The sequence below is a fragment of the Zosterops lateralis genome (genome assembly GCF_965231275.1).
Source record: "Zosterops lateralis genome assembly, chromosome: 3".
NCBI classification, from domain to species: domain Eukaryota; kingdom Metazoa; phylum Chordata; class Aves; order Passeriformes; family Zosteropidae; genus Zosterops; species Zosterops lateralis.
Window position 1 is genome coordinate 98,457,706 of NC_139764.1, and position 18,088 is coordinate 98,475,793.

The 18,088-nt window shown below is 36.5% G+C and overlaps 1 protein-coding gene across 3 annotated transcripts in view; it reads left to right on the forward strand.

Moving 5' to 3' along the window:
• The window catches only part of ASAP2 (ArfGAP with SH3 domain, ankyrin repeat and PH domain 2), an 82,705-nt gene that overhangs the window by 16,852 nt on the left and 47,765 nt on the right, over positions 1-18,088 (forward strand). For all 3 annotated transcript variants that reach the window (XM_083857756.1, XM_083857757.1, XM_083857758.1), the window contains exons 2-5: positions 1,765-1,837; positions 5,765-5,910; positions 14,470-14,544; positions 16,210-16,259. In XM_083857756.1, the coding sequence (XP_083713882.1) occupies positions 1,765-1,837; positions 5,765-5,910; positions 14,470-14,544; positions 16,210-16,259 (344 nt within the window). The remainder of the gene's footprint in view (positions 1-1,764; positions 1,838-5,764; positions 5,911-14,469; positions 14,545-16,209; positions 16,260-18,088) is intronic.

The window sequence follows — 18,088 nt, forward strand, 5'->3', positions numbered from 1 at the left end:
TATAGTTACCATGCATTTATCCTTCCAACATTTCTCTTCCTTAAGAATTATCTCCCCCAAACTAAGGTGCAGAGATTTACTATTTTCTCAGCGGCATGCACAATTCTAAGACTTAGCTGAGAATTGAATTTGTAAGTTTGAAGTCTCTGGCTGTCAGCCTTCTCTTTGGACTGTTGCCTGCATTGCTTGTATTTGGGAACATTCCTTCCACTTGGACTCCAAGAAGGTGATTGCCCTTTGATGCAGTCATCAATGAAATGATTCCTCTGTAGTCAGCTGATCTGAGGGTGCTTTTCTGGGGTTATTTTTAGAAATCACCAAATATACAATGGAGGAATTCACTTCATGTACTCCCATCCAAACAGGTGACTAATGTAACCTTGGAGATCACACTAGATACAGACTTTTTTAGTAGATGGAATTCAAATTGCTGAAGAGGGTGAACAGATCTGGCATGGCTTTTATGGGCTTGCTTGGATTGTTTTATTTTCCCCTTCCTCTGTACCTCAGAATTCCAGGTGAAAAGGTCTCTGCACTTCTCCTGCTAATATGTTTCAGATGTGAACTCTAAAGATGGGAGGTAAAACCTCCATTTGGTATAGCAGTACCACAATGCTGTAACCATTAATGTTAAGGCATTGTCTAAATTGGTTGGTTTCCATGGAATGATGTGAAGATTTTGTTCAGCTATTGGGGTCTAAATAGGTTCAGTTTAAGAATACTCCCTGAATCAGGGGGGCTTAATATTTCTTTTTGCATTCACTATGTTAAAATAATTGGATAGACTCCTAGGGGCTGACTTTTCCTCTTTGTGTCTCTTACACAAATGATTAACACTAAAACAATGGTAGGTCAGTTGTTTAACTGCTGCAATTCATTGAAATGTTTTGAATGACAACTGGAATTAATTTTGTGGGTTTGCTTTGCTTTATCATGTATTATGCTAAACAGCTCTTGGCATAATACAGTTCTTCAGTGGGGTCTAAAGACACCACCATCTCTGGAAACTATATTTTCTTCAAGTTTCACAACTTTTTTTGTTATTAATTTGCATAATCATAATTCTGCTTCTCCCTTCTGGAACAATTCTACATTTTTAGTCTTCTCATATTTCACTTCAGTAAGCAAAATGGTTGCCTGCTTTTACTTCTTTCTTTGAAACAAATTGATTATAAGTGCTTGAGCATTCTGGGCAAGATTTTAACTTGAATTTTATATAGTGTTGGGGAAAGCTTAGCCTAATGTTAAACTGTGTGAAAGATATTTGAGAGATATGCAATTTATTTTGCTCAGCACAGCAGTTAGAAAGTTCATGTAGTTGAGAATGCAATTAACTAAATTATCCAGGAAAGCTGAAATTAAATTCCATTTTCAATATTCTGCCTGAGGAAGGGATATTGCTCGTTTCTCCAGCAATGTCAGAACATACGATGGGTGAAAACTGTTTTAAGCTTCTTTAATAATTTAGCACGGAAAGATGATACTGTGTAAATTGTTTCCTGCTGAGTTTACGTGGTGCTGGTCACCAGCCAAAGATGGGGGAGGTGATTTTTTGGGGAAGGGGACAGAATAGGTTGTATGGATGGGGGTGGAAGCAAATGGCAAGTAATTTATTAATTATGGAAATAAAGTTAACTATGTAACAGTAAAGTTAACTATGTACAAGTTGCAACTTATAATAGAGTTAACTATGTAACAGCAGATTTCCAGGGCAGAAATTTGCCAAAGGACAATCCACTATTACGTTTTTCTCTTTTTTTTTAGGCTCTGGATGTTGACCGAACTGTTCTTTATAAAATGAAGAAATCTGTCAAAGCCATAAACTTATCTGGTCTGGGTAAGTACATAATTCCTGTTAGTTTATATTGGTGAAATTGGAGGATTTAGGCAGTCAGATGTCATACTGAATCAGAAAGAGTTATACTGGTAACTCTGAGAAGAGAAGTGTGTGCATATTAAATGGCAATCCTGAACTAGCTGTTTGATCATGATCTCAGTAAGGATGAGATGTTGTGGGGCAGCTAAACCTCTCTTGCTGCCATGCTGGTACCAAGATGTGAAGCTGTGCTCTCCTCTTTCCACTGGGTGCAGGCTCCCTGCTCCTTCTGTCATGCCTTCTGCTTGGCAGATCCCTTAGATGGGTTTTTAAGCTTGTAAAAGCTGCATATGCAGTGAGATCAATTAATTGGGATTAGACAACCTGAAGTGGTAGGGCCATGTGTATCTTCAAAAGATGAGGGTGTGGGATTGAAATTACCCCCCTTTGGCAGCAATAAGGAGCTACATTGGCTCTACTGCTTTATGAAACCTCAGTCTCCTGGTGGCTTCCACTTACTCTGTTGAGAACTTCATGACAAGAGGGAGCTGATGAGCTGCAACTTTTTATTGTCATGATGTTAAAAATCAGATATTTTTCTTATAATGCTGCATAAAATACAAAAAAACTATTGCTGTATGCATTTTTAAATGTGTGCCAATCTCTTGAGAGTTGTGTATCTTCTTTGAAAAAATAACTGAAGCTTCTGTTTTTGTGGATCAGCCTTTTGTGAATAAGAAACAGCATTTGTTTATGTGGATAAGAAATGGCATTTGGTTGGCTTTTGTTATCACTGTGCAGTTCATAGCAATTAGAGCTAACAAAACCTATATTAAATGCAAAATAGATAAGCTTGTCAACCTTGGAGAGCCACCAATATCTGACAGAACTTGTGGCCATGTTCAGACAAGGTTAGAACAAGAACTGCTGTTGTGGTATAACTCATCTCAGCTAATTGAAAGGAAGTTCCTTGTCTAATGTAATAAAGCTGTTATCTTTGGATTGTGGAGGGTCCAGTCTAAGATTCATCAGGAGCTATTTCATTGATTTGGCATCCTTTCTTCTCTTCTTTTTGTTGCTTGGCTGAGTTTTTTTGGCTGTTGAGTTTTTTTAAAATTGTATTCTAGAGTGCTAGACTATGCCTCATAATCAGGGTACCTGTTAGAACATTGTAGCAAGAGTCTTTGCATAAAGTCCATGCCTTGCCCGTGTTTTAGATTTGTGCTGCCCACCCAATCTTGACAAGAAAAGTTTGGAAGCATTTATCTTCCACCAGCAGAAACATCACTAACCAAGCCACTTGTCAGCCCCTGGAGTTTCTTTTGGCAAAACAAACCCCATAGTCCTACATTCAGAAGAGTACAGTGACTGGATTTTTGTATAGGTTCCCTAAATAGTTAATATACATGTTTTGTCTTTCTTTCTTAATGTGAGAGTTAACAACCCGTTACTATGGATTACATAATGACTCCTAATTTGTACATAGCTTGGGTTCTTACTTAAAGAAGGCCTCTAAACCCTCACAACTGGATCAAGTTTATTTTTTTTGATAGATTTCATACCTTTTGTTTGTAGAGAAACTTTTAAAATTTGTCAGGAAAACACCATAGGACAGGAAGAGTATTTTGGAGGGTTCCATGAGAAAAGTAAAATTTTGTGTTCTTCAGAAGCATGTGGGGACTACCAGCTCAGTTAATAGCACTGCAATAAACTACCATCAGCATTCTGGGGAATGTCTCAGAATCCAGAAGAACAGTCCCTGGGATGCTGGGGAGCAGAAGACTCCTGGGTATGCCAGGTGGAATGGGTGCTGTGCTTGTTTCCTAAGGTAAAAAGTCAGCATGGCCCAGCTACTGGTTGCACATCTGACCATAACACTTAATGGTAGCAGCCTTTTCACCTTGCAGGGGCAGCTTGCTCTTTTTGCTGTAGGAATGATGATTTATATGCCTGACCTTTTCTCTCACCTGGGTTCACGTAAGCTAAGCTGGATGCAGGAAGCAGCAAGAATGCAGAAAGCAGTGTGGAAATAATTCACCTTATACTGGGTAGATGTGAGATCTAAAGGAGCTGTGACCTGCCACATCCTCATGTTTTCTGCCTGTGCCAGTTCACTGAGAGCTTGTTCAGGTGTACATATGTCACACAATAGAATTAGCTGAACATCCTTACTTCATCCTACAGCAAAAATTTTGGTAAGTGCTCAGCCCTCGCTGCTGATGCTGAGGAAAATAAATAACTTTCAGTGATAGTACTCGCTTTTTAAATTTAATAGCTATCTGCAAACTAGAGGCTGCAAATTCAAGTGCTCAAATTAAAGACTTGTAGATTAATATTGTTTGTGTAATTTCCATTCTTCATGTACATTAAGTTAGTCTTTAATTACATTGTGTTACACCACTTTGGCAGAAGGTTTTAGTTTCATATATTGGAAATTAGAGAAAATTTGTTGCTATTTGAGAAACAAAGTTCTTGAATGGCTGTCCAGAGAGGACACATGAACAGACAGGCTTGTTTTTAGTCTGGAGCATGATAGGTTTATTGAATGGGTTGTATAACTAATTCACTGAAATTTGGGAAAGGACATAATATCAAAAATCCTTTGGATATTAATGTGTTGATGTGTACAAATGGGCTTGAAATGAAACTGAATCATTGCTTGTTTGAACAGATTAATCCTCTCTAAATAATCTTCGGGGTTTATGCTAGTCTCATGTAATGACTGAGACAGTCTTTGTCCTTATTAATGCATAGTTTGTTTTCTAGGTTGTGGAGTTTTGTTTTTTTTTCCCTGACTTCCTTTGAAGCTTTAGAAATTGTCTACAGCTAGAATAAGAAATAGGCAATGTTAACTTTGTCAGGTGCCAACTTGATGTGCTTTGTCTACATGCTCAAGCTTGACATGGTCACTAAACTTGGATTCAGAAAAACTTTCTGTTTTATTCCACAGATCAAATTGACTTTTGACAAAGGGACTTTTTATGCCTGTCTATATAGGCAATTAACCTGGTGACCTAGGGGTAAATCACTTGGGCAGAGTAGTTAAGACTGAAGCCTCTCAGATTTCCTTTATATTTGAATCAGGGGAATTTATTTTATGCCTAGGTTTCCTCTCATGCCCTGGGCTGAATAACCCCCCAACATGTGCAACTCAGAGCTTTCTGAACATTGATTTAGGTGTATGCTGGATGAATTGTCCTGGTGTGGATGATGTGATTTGTTCTCCACAGGACCACTGGATGACTTTTAGGGCAGAGCTTCTGGTTTTGTTTTCTCAGAAGGGAATTTGGTTGTCATGAACCAGAACTGCTCTCAGAACTGAACTGGCCTGTGGTAAATGTAGATTGCTTGGATTTGCTTCAGATCCTCACTGCTGCCCTGAATCAGAGAACTAACGTGGATATGGTTTTGCCCTCCCCTGTAATGTGGCTTATAGTCCTTTTCCCTGGGATGACCCAAGAGCATTTGATCTGTTGCCTTCTGTTTTAGAGATCCAAGACTCTGCCAGCACACTTTAGTTCCTCTGTCTCTTTTTCAGCACACAGTAAAACAGCACACAGTAATAGCACACAGTTAAAATAACAAAGTGTTAATAAAAGACTTTAAAATCTGAAAGTTCATTATAGGAGTTGGGAGTTGTTATGAGGTCTCTGCTATAGTGCAGAAATATTGTGGGTCTTTCTAGAGTGTCAGATGTTTGTCTTGTCTTGGCACATTGTCATTTGTACAACACATGGATAGGTACGTGCAAACCCGAATTAGTGAGATGTGTCATACTTCTGGCATATCAGTGTTATGTGTAAATAATGACTGGCTTTTGTATCAAGTAAACATTTTAGCAATAACTCTGGAAAGTTGTTTTGTTTTTTGTTTTTTTTTAACCCTCAATTGTGATTTCAATAACCTTTTATCTACTGATGATATCTTCATGTTTTGCTCTTTTTGAAGCTCACGTGGAAAATGAAGAACAGTATACACAAGCACTGGAGAAGTTTGGTGGCAACTGTGTTTGCAGGGATGACCCAGATTTGGGAACAGCGTTTTTAAAATTTTCTGTGTTTACAAAGGAATTAACTGCACTCTTCAAAAATTTGGTAAGAATTGCTTAAGAAAAACATGGAATTTTAAAGCCAAAGGCTGTATTTTGGAATTATAACATCTCTTCATATTGAAGATAATTTGTGTTCTAGCAACCACTGTTCTTAAAAAATTCTCAGCTTATGAAAATATCTCATGTCCTAGGCTTTCCCCTTGCAGAAGTCAAAACTCTACCCAAACCAAAGAAACCACCACAAAACAAAGACAGAACAAACACCTTTTCCAACACTTCTTACACCTAAGACCTTCCCACAATAAAGTTGCCAAAACATGCATTATAAAATACACATCTCAATTTGCTTTAAAATTGTGAAACCAGCAAAACCCAACTTGATTTATTGTGTGATCTTGATGTTTTACCTTTTCCCACTTTCCATTTGTATTTGTAAAGAGAGATTTTAGTTGCTCTGGAAGAGAGCGTTTTTGCTTCTCAGGGAAGTAAGTCGGGGAAACAAAATAAAGCAAAATTCTAAAACAACAGTAGCCTCCATTGGGGACCAATCCTACAGCTGAAGCCAGTAAGTCTTAAAAGCCTCTTTGGTGAGCCAAATGAGATGGAGCCAAACGGAAGAATGGAATTTTTAATTATAAATGGGGAATTTTCAGCCTTAATTTCACATTAATCAGAGGGTACAAAAAGGTCAGATTCTGATTACATCCTACGAGCTAGAGCTTTTCCATATCTTGAGTACCGAATTTACTTGAATTCACAGAACTCTTATACCAGGAGCTAGGAAGGGGAAATGACCCAGATTCCCAGGAGCATTTAAAAGTCTGTCTGCTGAAATCAATGGCATGGAGACACATCAAATGCTTTTGTGAGTCTAGACCAAATGTCTGTAGTTTGCAGCCAGCTGGTCATAATCACTTCTTTGGGGAATGTTTCCAGCTGATGGGATTTAGGGCAGTTCCATTCACTCTCTGATGCTGTCCTCTCTTTTTGACCAATCATGATATTGATGAATACAGCCACAAATGTATTTATCAACAATGAGATGTATTCTGTATTGATTATATAGATTTGAACTTCTCTGGATGTACAAATATTATCTGAGATTCTGTATCAGAAAAGACATCCTAATTCAGTGTGAGTCAGTTATCCCAAGTCTCTCATACAGAGGCAGGCAGCTCCTATGGAAAGGAAAATGGAATGGGTCTTCTAATTGATACCTTCTGTTGACTAAACCCCCCTCTCTATCATATATTAATTCCAGTATGATGAATTCATTAGGCAAATGGATCTGGGAAATGTGATGTTTAGGTGGTTTTAAAAAGCAATCCACTAAAAGCTACACCCCCTCCCCAGAAAAATCTTTTAATGTATTACATTTCAAGAGTACTTCTGAAAGGTAGAAGGTGTTGCTTTTTTACCAGAAGTCTTAGCTATTTTTTCTCTTAAAACCAGAAACTACTATATTTGGAAAGTGTTTCTGACAAGAAAAGCTTTTCTTCCACACTTTGGAAAGGAAAAACACCAAAATAAATATCTATGGGAAGTTGGAATGCATGTTTTTGTTACCTTTTGTTATCTACTTGAGTGTTTTATGTGTCTTCTCCAAGAAGTATTTGTAGCTCTTTTTGCTCTGAACTGGTGTTTTTTTTTTTTTTTTTTTTTTTTTTTTTTTTTTTTTAGTAGCAGCTATGGCCTTTTGCTTCAGTTTGTGTGTATAAGAACAGGACATGTCATAAGAGAGTAGCAAAGTCTGTAGTTTTTCTCAGTTTGTGGTTCTTATTTTCTCTGTTTTTGAAGGGCAGAGTAATTTTGCATAGGCATGAATGTAATTTTTTTTTTTTTTTTAATATTTCAATGGCATTAGGCACCTTCTGTCCTTAATACTCTCTGGTGAAGAGCAGGTCTCCATAAAGTTCTGTTCCTTCCTAATGTGCCTCATATTGTTGTGATTTGAAGCTTTTAGTTGTTTTCTGACTAGCAAAGGAGACCTAATGGTCCTTGAATTTGGTCTCTCAATAAGAAAATAGTTTCCTCCAGAAAGAAATACATTTGAAAAAAAGATGGGAACTTCATTATTGCTTGCAAATGCCATATTTATGAAAAAGAAATCTAGAATAATGAAAAATTATAGCTTTATATAGCTTTGCCTATTAGAAGTTAATACCACTAGAGTAAACTTTTAGTAAGTGGTCATTTTGAAAATCTGTTCATAAATTCAGTGTTTGAGGCTTAGCTTCCTAAATGGTTAAAAAGGTATTGACCAGTATAAAAAGTTCTGTACAATAATTGGCAATAATTTGGGGTGTATTTTGTTAGTCACAGCCATATGTGCATTCTCACAATGAGGTGACGTATCCAACTCTTGAATGCTTTCAACATATTGACATTGAGAACCTGCCTCTCCTCTGGTGTTTCCTTGCAGCACTCCACATGTTTTGGTTGTAAATATTTTCATCAAAAATGTAGCCAGGGCCATGCAACCTGCTGCTGTGGAAAAAACATTCTGAAAGGTACTCTTTAAATAGACCTATTTCTGGAGTTTCACAGGGGGCTGAATTTCCACAGAAGATTTAACTGAAGTGGATGGGGAATGTGCAAGGAAGTGAGAGGACATGTTCAGACTGGAACAGATGCCAAAGCTATTAACACTGGCAAAGCTGTAGGGCTACTGTCAAGTTTTGCTTTGTCATATATTTTACTTTTGTTTCTAGAAGCTGATGTGTTCTGTCAGCTCTTGGCCTGGATGGCATTTAGAGCTGTAGCTCCAAAGTGCTTCTGCACAAAGATTTTCCTCAAATTTGTCCTTAGTAAAGTAGAGGAAAGCCATTATAAAATTGTTCTGCTTTAACTGGAGTTTCAGGTGCTTGTTTTCCCTAATAATTTTAAAAGTTTCCCAAAAGACTTTGAAGTTTTTATGGCCTTATCAAGGCATCAGTGTTTTAAAGTATTTCAATAACAGCTGAAATGTTTTTTGTTTTAATCCTAAAACCTGTATACTATTCTAGTGAAAGTTTAGGTCTTGAGGTTTTTATAAGTTTGCTTATAACTTTTTATAAGTGTGCTGCTTTTATATGTGCACTTTCAAATAATGCATAAAATTCAAAAACACCCCACTCCAACCTTTTGTAGTTTTTCTTTGCTTTTGAAGTGATTTATAAATGCATCTTCAAGATATGAATTGATATTTTCTGTGTACGATATCCTTGTCACCACTCATTTTAGCCATTCTACCCAGTTTGCATTATTTGAATCATTTTGTGATATATACTGTGCAATTATTTTCTCTTGCCAAAGCTCTGATATCAACTTAAAATTTTTTCTTCAACTTTCATTTTTTGAGAAGGTTGAGCAATCAGTTTGTCTTTTTGGTAGTGAAAGATTTGAAAATACTAGAGGCCATTTTCAGAGGTAATATACTACATTTTCTGGCAAGCACAATATTGCTTGGTGATAGCAACCTTGTTACTAATTCCTAATGGAATTGGACCACCCACTGGAATAGGAGGAGCTCCTAGGTGTAGGTTAGGTCAGTATGGCACTTGCTTGTAGTGTTAATTACTCTGTCTTCTTAAGTAGGCAAAAGGTGTGAGCCTTAATATGAACAATGCTAGGCCAAGGAAGGGCTCATTGCGATATGTTTCCGCTTTAAATATTTTCTCCTTTAAATCATATTAAATTGCTACACTGAGAAGAAATAAACTCTAGATGTGCATCTTTCTCAACACTCCTTGAAAAGGGAATTGGTCTGTGAAGATGATGTAGCTATTTAACAAAATACCATTTTTTGTATTTGTTGTTGTTATACACGCTCTTGTCCTTTCTTTTTCATTTATATAAATTTAAAGCTAATGGAACGAGCTGGATTGAGGGGAGTAGATCTGGTATTTCCACTCTGTGGAAGGTAGCTGGGAGTAAGAGATCCTAATTTCTATTAATAATCCTTGGATTTTTAGCCAGAAAAAATGGAAGAACAGCAATGATATTTTTCTGACCATATGCTCTTGCTTTACTTACTTTTTTAAATGTAAGAACAAAGAAAATTTGCTTAACTGTAAAAGCTAACAGCGAAACTGAAGGAATTATCTTTTCTGTATTATATAATGAACTTGAAAAACTTATGCCCAGAATTTTCTTTCTTGGTTTAGACCAAGGTTTTAAAAAACAATGTTTGATACCTGAACCTTCACAAACATATTTTTGTTTAAGGACTTAAGCCACATTTTAAATTACATATTTTTTAAAGGACCTAAGTCCATGAAAAAACTCTACAGGTATACGTATTTGAGATTGTAGTATTATATATGGAGCTTAATGGTTTAAGTTGTGAGCTTTCTGTTTTTCACCAGTACACTTGGGGAAAACTTGGCTAACAGTGAGAGTTAAAAAATAAATAATACTATTTGATTTATGCTTGTAGACATATAAACCAAGATGTAGTAATTCCTCCTTAGCAGCATGGCTTCAGCTCCTGGAATCAAACCTTTATTTTTTTGCCAAAAGGTATTGATCCAACTGGAGGAAATTCAGAGGACAGTAATAAAACAAGATTAGGGCTTCAATAGGTAGGTTTATGAGGAAAGTTTAGAAGAATTTCAAATGTATGGTTTGCTTCACAGAACTCTGATTGTGGAGGAGGAAAATAATAAATTGCATATAAAAGGGATCTTACTCTGAAAATATTAGGTGAAAATTTCCCAGAGAAAGTGATAGAAGCCTGCCACTTAGGTCTTTCAACCTAGGTTAGAAAATGTGCACTCTGGAATTCTCCACTGGCAAGGAAGAAGGACTAGAATAACGGCAAGTCTCTTCCTTCCTTTGCTTTTGCAACTCTTCATTTTATGCTTTTCAGATTTCCTGTGGAATACTTCCTAATCGAGAACTTCCCAGTTTGTAGTTGGTGTATTGGTGCAAATAATGGGGCTGATTCTGAGTAGTCCATGGTAGCAACACTTGGTGTCTTATGTGAAGGCATTTTTCTGACAGCTGTGCTGGCAGCTCCATGTGGACACTTAGTGGTGCTCAGCTCCTGTTCTGCTGGAGTCGTTTTCCCTGTGGCATGGTGGGTGGTGGGTGGTGTCCCAGCTCAGCCACGCGTGTGCTGCAGGGGAAAGGGGGTGAGGACAGAGGAAGGGCAGCCTCGTGTCCTTGTGTGTGAGGGGAAGGCACAGTGCCAAGAGGAAAGTTGTGCCACCAGTCTTTGTTACACCTTTCTCTGAAGTCTTGGGAGTAGATGCTAAGCCTTAAAGTTCAGACAAACAATGTCTCCTCTGTAGTGGACGTTCTCATTTCCACTTCTACCTGCTGTGTTGATTGGCCTTGTCCTACTAATGTTCATGTGACTAGAAAAATTATTGGGAACTATTAAATCCAGTAGCACTTGCCATAAAAAAAAAGAAAATAACTTAAACAATGATCTGTCAGCAGGCACTACTGCCATCACCTGCCCACACCCAAGCTCAGTGATGGTTGAGAAGCCCACAGCCAAGTACAGGGACTGCATCTAAAGTTTAGTAATGGCAGGAGGAGACATGTCATACTGCTCAACTACCTGAATTTTAGTTTAAACTGGAAAAGTTTCAGGTTCTGCATGTTAAGAAAAGTATTTAACTTCTGAAGTATTCTGAAAAGGCCTTTTATTTTCCTTTTTGCTTGGATTTAGCAAACAAAACCTACAGAAGTACTGTGGGCACCAGTATCCAAAGCTCTTATGGAAAAGAGCTTTACTTTAAAGTAATCAGGAAGGCGAGCAAACAGTGAATTTAAATGTTTAACCATAGGCCCTTAAAGCACTTGAACATCTTTCCCCTTTACAAATGCTGGCTTGCTTGTTGCCTCTACTAGCACTTCTGACAGCTATGTGTTTTGTTTATATGTTCTCTCCCCTGCCATTTCTTCTTCCCTGAGCCTTCTCCAACTTAGGAAGTTTTAATTTTTTACCCTGTCATCTTGTTGGAAACTGTCAGAGGAAAACTGCAAGTGCCAAAGGAGCAATGTTGGAAGTGGAAACGAGGTCAACTATTTTTTTCCTTTCTTTTTTTTTTTAACATGTGGAATTTGCTAGTGTTTCTCTGAGATGGGATGACTTGAATTTCTGTGAAGCTTTCTTGCACCTTTGTGTATTTTTTTTAAAGCGTATTTTAAAACATAAAGTAGTCAAAATGTAGAGGCCATTGCATATGTTCTAGCTCCTTGTACTCTGCACACAGAGTAGGAGCTGCAGCATATTAGTGCTTCTCTGCATGCCAAATATGGGTCTATATTTTTAGATAGTTCAGCTTACACTTCTCAAGAAAGAGGGGAAAAACATGTAAGATCTTTCATCTGTATATTGCTTGCTGACTTACAAATATGAGGGAGTATGATTCATCTAACTAGGTTAATAATGACAGGTTCATGCATTATGTATGATTACTTTTGTTACAAATAGAATAGGAGCATAGGGAATACAATAGACTGATAGTAATGTATAGGTGATAGCACAGAGAAGGAATTAATTTGAATAAGCAAACATTCTGAACTTTTAAAAAGAATGTAGAGTTTTGTTGTGGTGGTTTGTTTTGGTTTGTTTGTTGTTTTTTTTTTTAAGTTGCTTTGGACTCCAGGCCTCATGGTGTGCAATTCTTGCAAATATCCATAACTATTTTGGAGTCTGATGTTTACACATGATTATGTTTGGGATAATACTTTGGATGGGGTTTTTTTAATGACTTACCGAAAAATCAGTTGTCTTGAGTCTGCTGTTGAGAAATGCTTTGTTCTTTATTCCTGTCTACTGAATTTGAAGAATAATTAAATGGAGGCTATGAAAGTATTGTTCCTTAAGTTAGACATTTGACTACATCATACTTATAAAATAGAATAACAAAGTAGAAAACTTTGCATGGGATGATATCTTGAAAGAGACCTCTTCTGTCTTCCAGCTGAATAACCATTCTGGATGTGCACTTGTAACTTCCAGAAGTTTTGGAAGTTTTTTTATGTAGGTGACATGCAGTTTAAACTGAAGGGCTGTGGTTGGGTCCTGCAGCTTGTTGGGGAGGAGAAAAAGTAGGGTAGAGGAAGGGAAACGTGATTTGTGTTAAGAGTGTGAAAGACCAGATTTTCCATATTTTTTAGCTTTCCCATGCAGAGACAATTTGTGTAACCTTTAAAATTGATGAAGTTTCACTTTAACTGGTGACTGAAATCTCAAGCAGATGCAGTAGAGCAGTTTCTTTGAGGAGGAAAGGTGGGGACAGTGGGGCTTTGCTTGTTTGTTTTAACAACAGCTGTTATGTATCAGAGAGTCTGTTCTAGTGAGGCCACTATGTAACTACAGGGTGATAATATTTGTATTTTTCAATTCTGGAGAGACTGAAGCATCCATAATTTTAGTATTCTTGCATCTCTGTATGGGTTACACTAAAGGGGACTTGGATCCCTGACATTATTCCTGAAGAAATAAAAGCATTTGTTCCTACATGATGCAAAGTTCTTTCTGTAATTTGAATATTTGAAAACCATCTTCTTGTAGGGATTTCAGAGCTTCTTGAAAAAAATCACATTTTAACATCATAAAATACCAAAAAAAGAAATAACTCATCCACAGGCAATTTTCGGTGAACTGCTGAAAAAGTTATTTTGATTTTTTTTTTCTCGTCATGTTACTCTAAATTATTCTGGGTTTTGCTCCTCAGAGCAACCAATCCTTCTGAATACACAGTGTATATAAAGTATATATAGTATATATATACTATATATAGTATATAAAGTTATACTTTAAACTCTCTGCCTAGACATTGTGGTCCATACCTTGAATGTTTTCCTGAATCATAAAGGAGTGGACATACAGTCTTTTCCCAGCTGTTTTATTCCTACAGTCTTTCTTCATTCTTTTTCCTTATTAAAATATTACCATACAGGTACTTACCAAAAACCATGACTATTTTACCACTGTCTTCATTCGAAGTAATTTTTATTGTCTTGAAGTACTTACTTTCTGTTTAATTACTTACACACTGAAGACCTCATAAAATTCTTATTTCAAAGTTTGCATGAGATAAATAAGGTGGATGTATTGCTTTTTAAAAACAAATGGAAAATACTGGAATGGTGGCTATTTTACAGGCCAGCATCCTTTGTATTTATAACTTCTGTCAGAATTAGATGCCATGTATTGGGAGAGTAGCAGATATGTTTTTTGGAATAGATCTGAAGAGGCTGGAAAGGAAACAAGGTTAATATAAAATATGCTCATGAACTTAAAATCATCAGTGCTAAAAAATTGCATAATTGTTTTTGTATAATTTAAATGGGGAAATAAGGCAATGTAAAAATTAGTGGTCTTATTTTGCAGAAACTGTTGGATAAGATATTTATAATCAGCACTAATTCTGGAGGTTTCCTGCTGGCTTGGGTTATAGTGTTTCCAGAGTGACTTTAATTAACTCTTGTTGCTTTCATCTTTGATTACTGGCTGTGCTGATAAACATCTTCATAAGGCAGGGATAGGAAAATAATATGTAAGATTTCCTGGTGAAACTTTCTGAAATGTGTGTATTAAGACAGTTTGTATTCTGTGTCTAAATGTATTAGCTGATTTGGTGTAATTTTCTTGTTACAGATTCAGAATATGAACAACATAATCACTTTTCCATTGGACAGTTTGCTGAAGGGAGACCTGAAAGGAGTAAAAGGGGTATGTCTTCCTGTTTATAGAAGGGATTGTTGTTGGTACCATAGATACATGTAACAAGTGTATTAATCTTATGCGTTGGAAAGCATAGGATACTCAAGTAATGTATTAGCCCAATAAACAAGACTTTGGAGGGTTATTTTCTGGGGGGTGTTTGGGTTGTTTTTTTTTTTTTTTTTTTTTTTTGTTGTTGTTGTTGTTGTTGTTGTTGTTGTTGTTGTTGTTGTTGTTGTTTTGTGTGTGGGTTTTTTCTTGGGGGGGTGTGTGTGATTCAAGTCATCCCTGCTGTTTGTGAATTCATATACCACATATTCTTGACTATGTGTACAAAACATTTGAGAAGTTTTAAAAGCAGGCCTGGGATACAGAAGATAAGCAGGGAAGGAGGTGTAGGATTTAGATATTTACTTAGTTGAGTAAAGGGTAGTACTATATTTTAAAGGATTATTAGCATTCTAGCATTTAGCATTCTGAACTTATCTGGAACTATTAAGAAACACACATTATCCTGTATGAGCATATAGGCTTTTTCTTAAAGAAGCTGAAATCTGTTTGTTTATGCCCCAAGGACATTTCCTTTTTGAAATAATGGCAACTTAGGACTCAAATGATGATATGCTTGTGATAAATTTCAGAGCCTATGGCGAGCAAACTTGCTTGGCTTATGCTTTGTTTACTAGTGAGCAAACAGGAAGTGACTGGCAGCTATTGTTCTAGGACATGGAAGGAAGGAGAAAAATATGTACATAGACTAAATATGGTTTCTGTAAATGACTGGAGAATAAATAGATTATTTAGTAAGCTAGACTTATTATCTTTGTGTTGTTTGCTTACCACATTTCACATATGTTCTTCTCCGTGTCAGAATAAATACATTTATTACAATACAGTGTTTCCCCACTGCCTTGAGAATATAATCATACTGCTTCAGTTAATTTAATAGTTATCTCAGTAACTAACTAACATGTAAGAATTAGTTCCTAAGCTGTAGCTGCAAAAATTTTTTTAAGTGTCTGACAGTTACCATTTTTTTTGTAGTTGTCTGTTCTCTTGAACATTATCAAAATTTCAGTTCTTGCATTTTTAGACATCAGTGAAATAACTTTACAACTAGTTAAGATCATTTATCCAAATTACCTTATTTAGAGGAAAGAAGATAAAGAAATTTGGAATATAAGTAATTCAGAATTCTCAGGAAATTAGTTATGCTGAGCCATAAGGTCTATACTGTTCCCATTAAGTCAGTGGAAAATTGATTTTTTTAAACTTCAGTGTGATGAATCGAGTTCTTAGCCAAAGCTACACTGCAGCCTCAGGACAGGGACTTCTTTCCAGTAGAGCCAGAGGTAGAATGATGAGAAGTAGTTACTTTCATTAATTGCATAGTGTGGTCTTGGGAAGACATGTTGTTATACCTTTTAAGGAGTAAAATTGAGCTGTAAAAATCATAGTAAAAAGGATCCTAGAGATGCATGAGTGTATTAATTCTCTTTACAAGATTGGTTTTCCTATGTGCAAGATTGCTTTTGCACATCCCTTATGTTCAAGAAAGAGTGAAGTCCCTTATTCTAGTAGGCACTGCAAGTGGCCAAGTTGTGTCTTCATTGTTAGAGCCACAGTATTTTTCATGTAAATAGCTGGCTGTTATTTTTTCTCTTTTCTTGACAGGACCTGAAAAAACCCTTTGATAAAGCTTGGAAGGACTATGAAACAAAAGTGTATGTATCTTTTAAACTTTTATTTAAGAGGGAAATGTAACTGAAATCTGTAGATGTTGTTACTTAATGCTGAGGTTGGATGTTCAGCAGCTGCAGCATGTACTGGAAGTGGATGTACACCTGTCTGAGGCTTTTAAGTTATGTCTTATGTTGTGGATTTAACTCAACTAAACATAAGCCACTTATTTGAAGTTACCAGATACACTGTATAAACAGCTATAAAATAAGTTTATAAATTTTATATTCAACTAAATAAATTGCATGAGTCAACAAAGCTCAACACCTAAAATCAAACACAATTGATTCTGGCTCCTAGTAAATCTGAAGTGGTTCAGTGCCATATATCAGGGACAGTTGTTTCTAGGGTTGGCCAGGTCAATAGTATCAGTACAGCTGACAGTCTCCTAAGTAGAATTCTGTAGTGAGTTTTATTCCACATTACAGTATTACCTGTCTTATGAGTATCAGTTTTGTGTCACATGTCCAGTATCTTTGTTCTTCTGAAATAATGCTGCCTTGTATCAGACCATCTCTGATGATACAGGTTCAGAAGAATCACCTGTGATGACACTCTTTAACATAAATAATTTGCAGATCCACAGCCAACTAGACTGGCTGAAAATCTAGCATCATTTGTGTATTTTTTTTAATTGCATAAAGTTTTAATGATTCTCTGGTGGCCACTTAGTTAGTCTGTCTGAAGTCTTCAGAAATTATTCCTGTAGCTGGTTTACCCACAAAAACAACCAGTTAGCTAAATTTCATTATTCCTTTTGTGAATAACAATGAGAATGGTCTAGTTGTTGCTTTCTAGCATCAAATTGTAAGGAAGACCTATGTGGCTTTGCTGTTTGAAACTGCCTAGCTGTAGCTGGATTTTCATGAAAAGACATTCTGAAATACTGAGATAAACCTCTGGTCTGTCACTCTAAATCCATAGAAGATTGTGGTGGCTCCAGTGTTTATGTTCCTGACCCCGGTGAGCAGTCTCATTTGGTGCCATACCAATTATTGACTATTAAAGTAATGAAGATTTCTAATCATTGCCTGTGGCAGTAGTTGATCTCTGAGGACAGGCCTTAAAGAATAGTCCTATATTTTAGTCTGCTGTTGTCTAGCACTGCTCGATTGCTGGATCTGAAAGCTTGTTTACTTGTGTGTGACTATTCATACTGACACCCCACAAAGTTTATGTGGAGAATTTAAAATAAATTTGTGCATTGCTGGGACATACACCAAGAGCAAGTTTACTACTGAACCAAGACCTTGAGTGCTTTTAGGATTTCTGTTCTAATATTCACTAGCATGAGTGTGTTGAAGTGATGTAAAAATTTGTATTTGATCATCGATTTGTTTGGACCTGGCATTTCAGAGTCAGATATACCAGAAATATTTTCAGTTGTTATTTAATTTAATTAATTACTTGAGAAGTAAGAAATCCCCTTAGAAAATGTCTTTGTATATTTTGGGATTTTCATTTGAACTTACGGACATGTTGGAAATGTTGTTCTGTGTGCTGTGTCATTCAAGACCTGAAAATGTGATGCTGATGATGTGTTTTCTGTCTGTGGGACTGAATCCATTGCTGCTTGTATGATATAATGAGATTTTTTTTTCTTTTTCTTTCAACTGGCAATCCTTTAGAAAACCTGTTTTATGTCTGTGTTCAAGTAAGACACTTGGGTTTTGATCTGAAACGGGTTTCCTTTTTCCACTTGCAGTTACCTGTACTTTCTGCAAGATTTTTTTTAACAAATGAAGCAGACCTCCTTGACAATGCTGATTTCTAGGCCATTTACGTGTCAGGTTAATCAACATGCAAAAGTCGA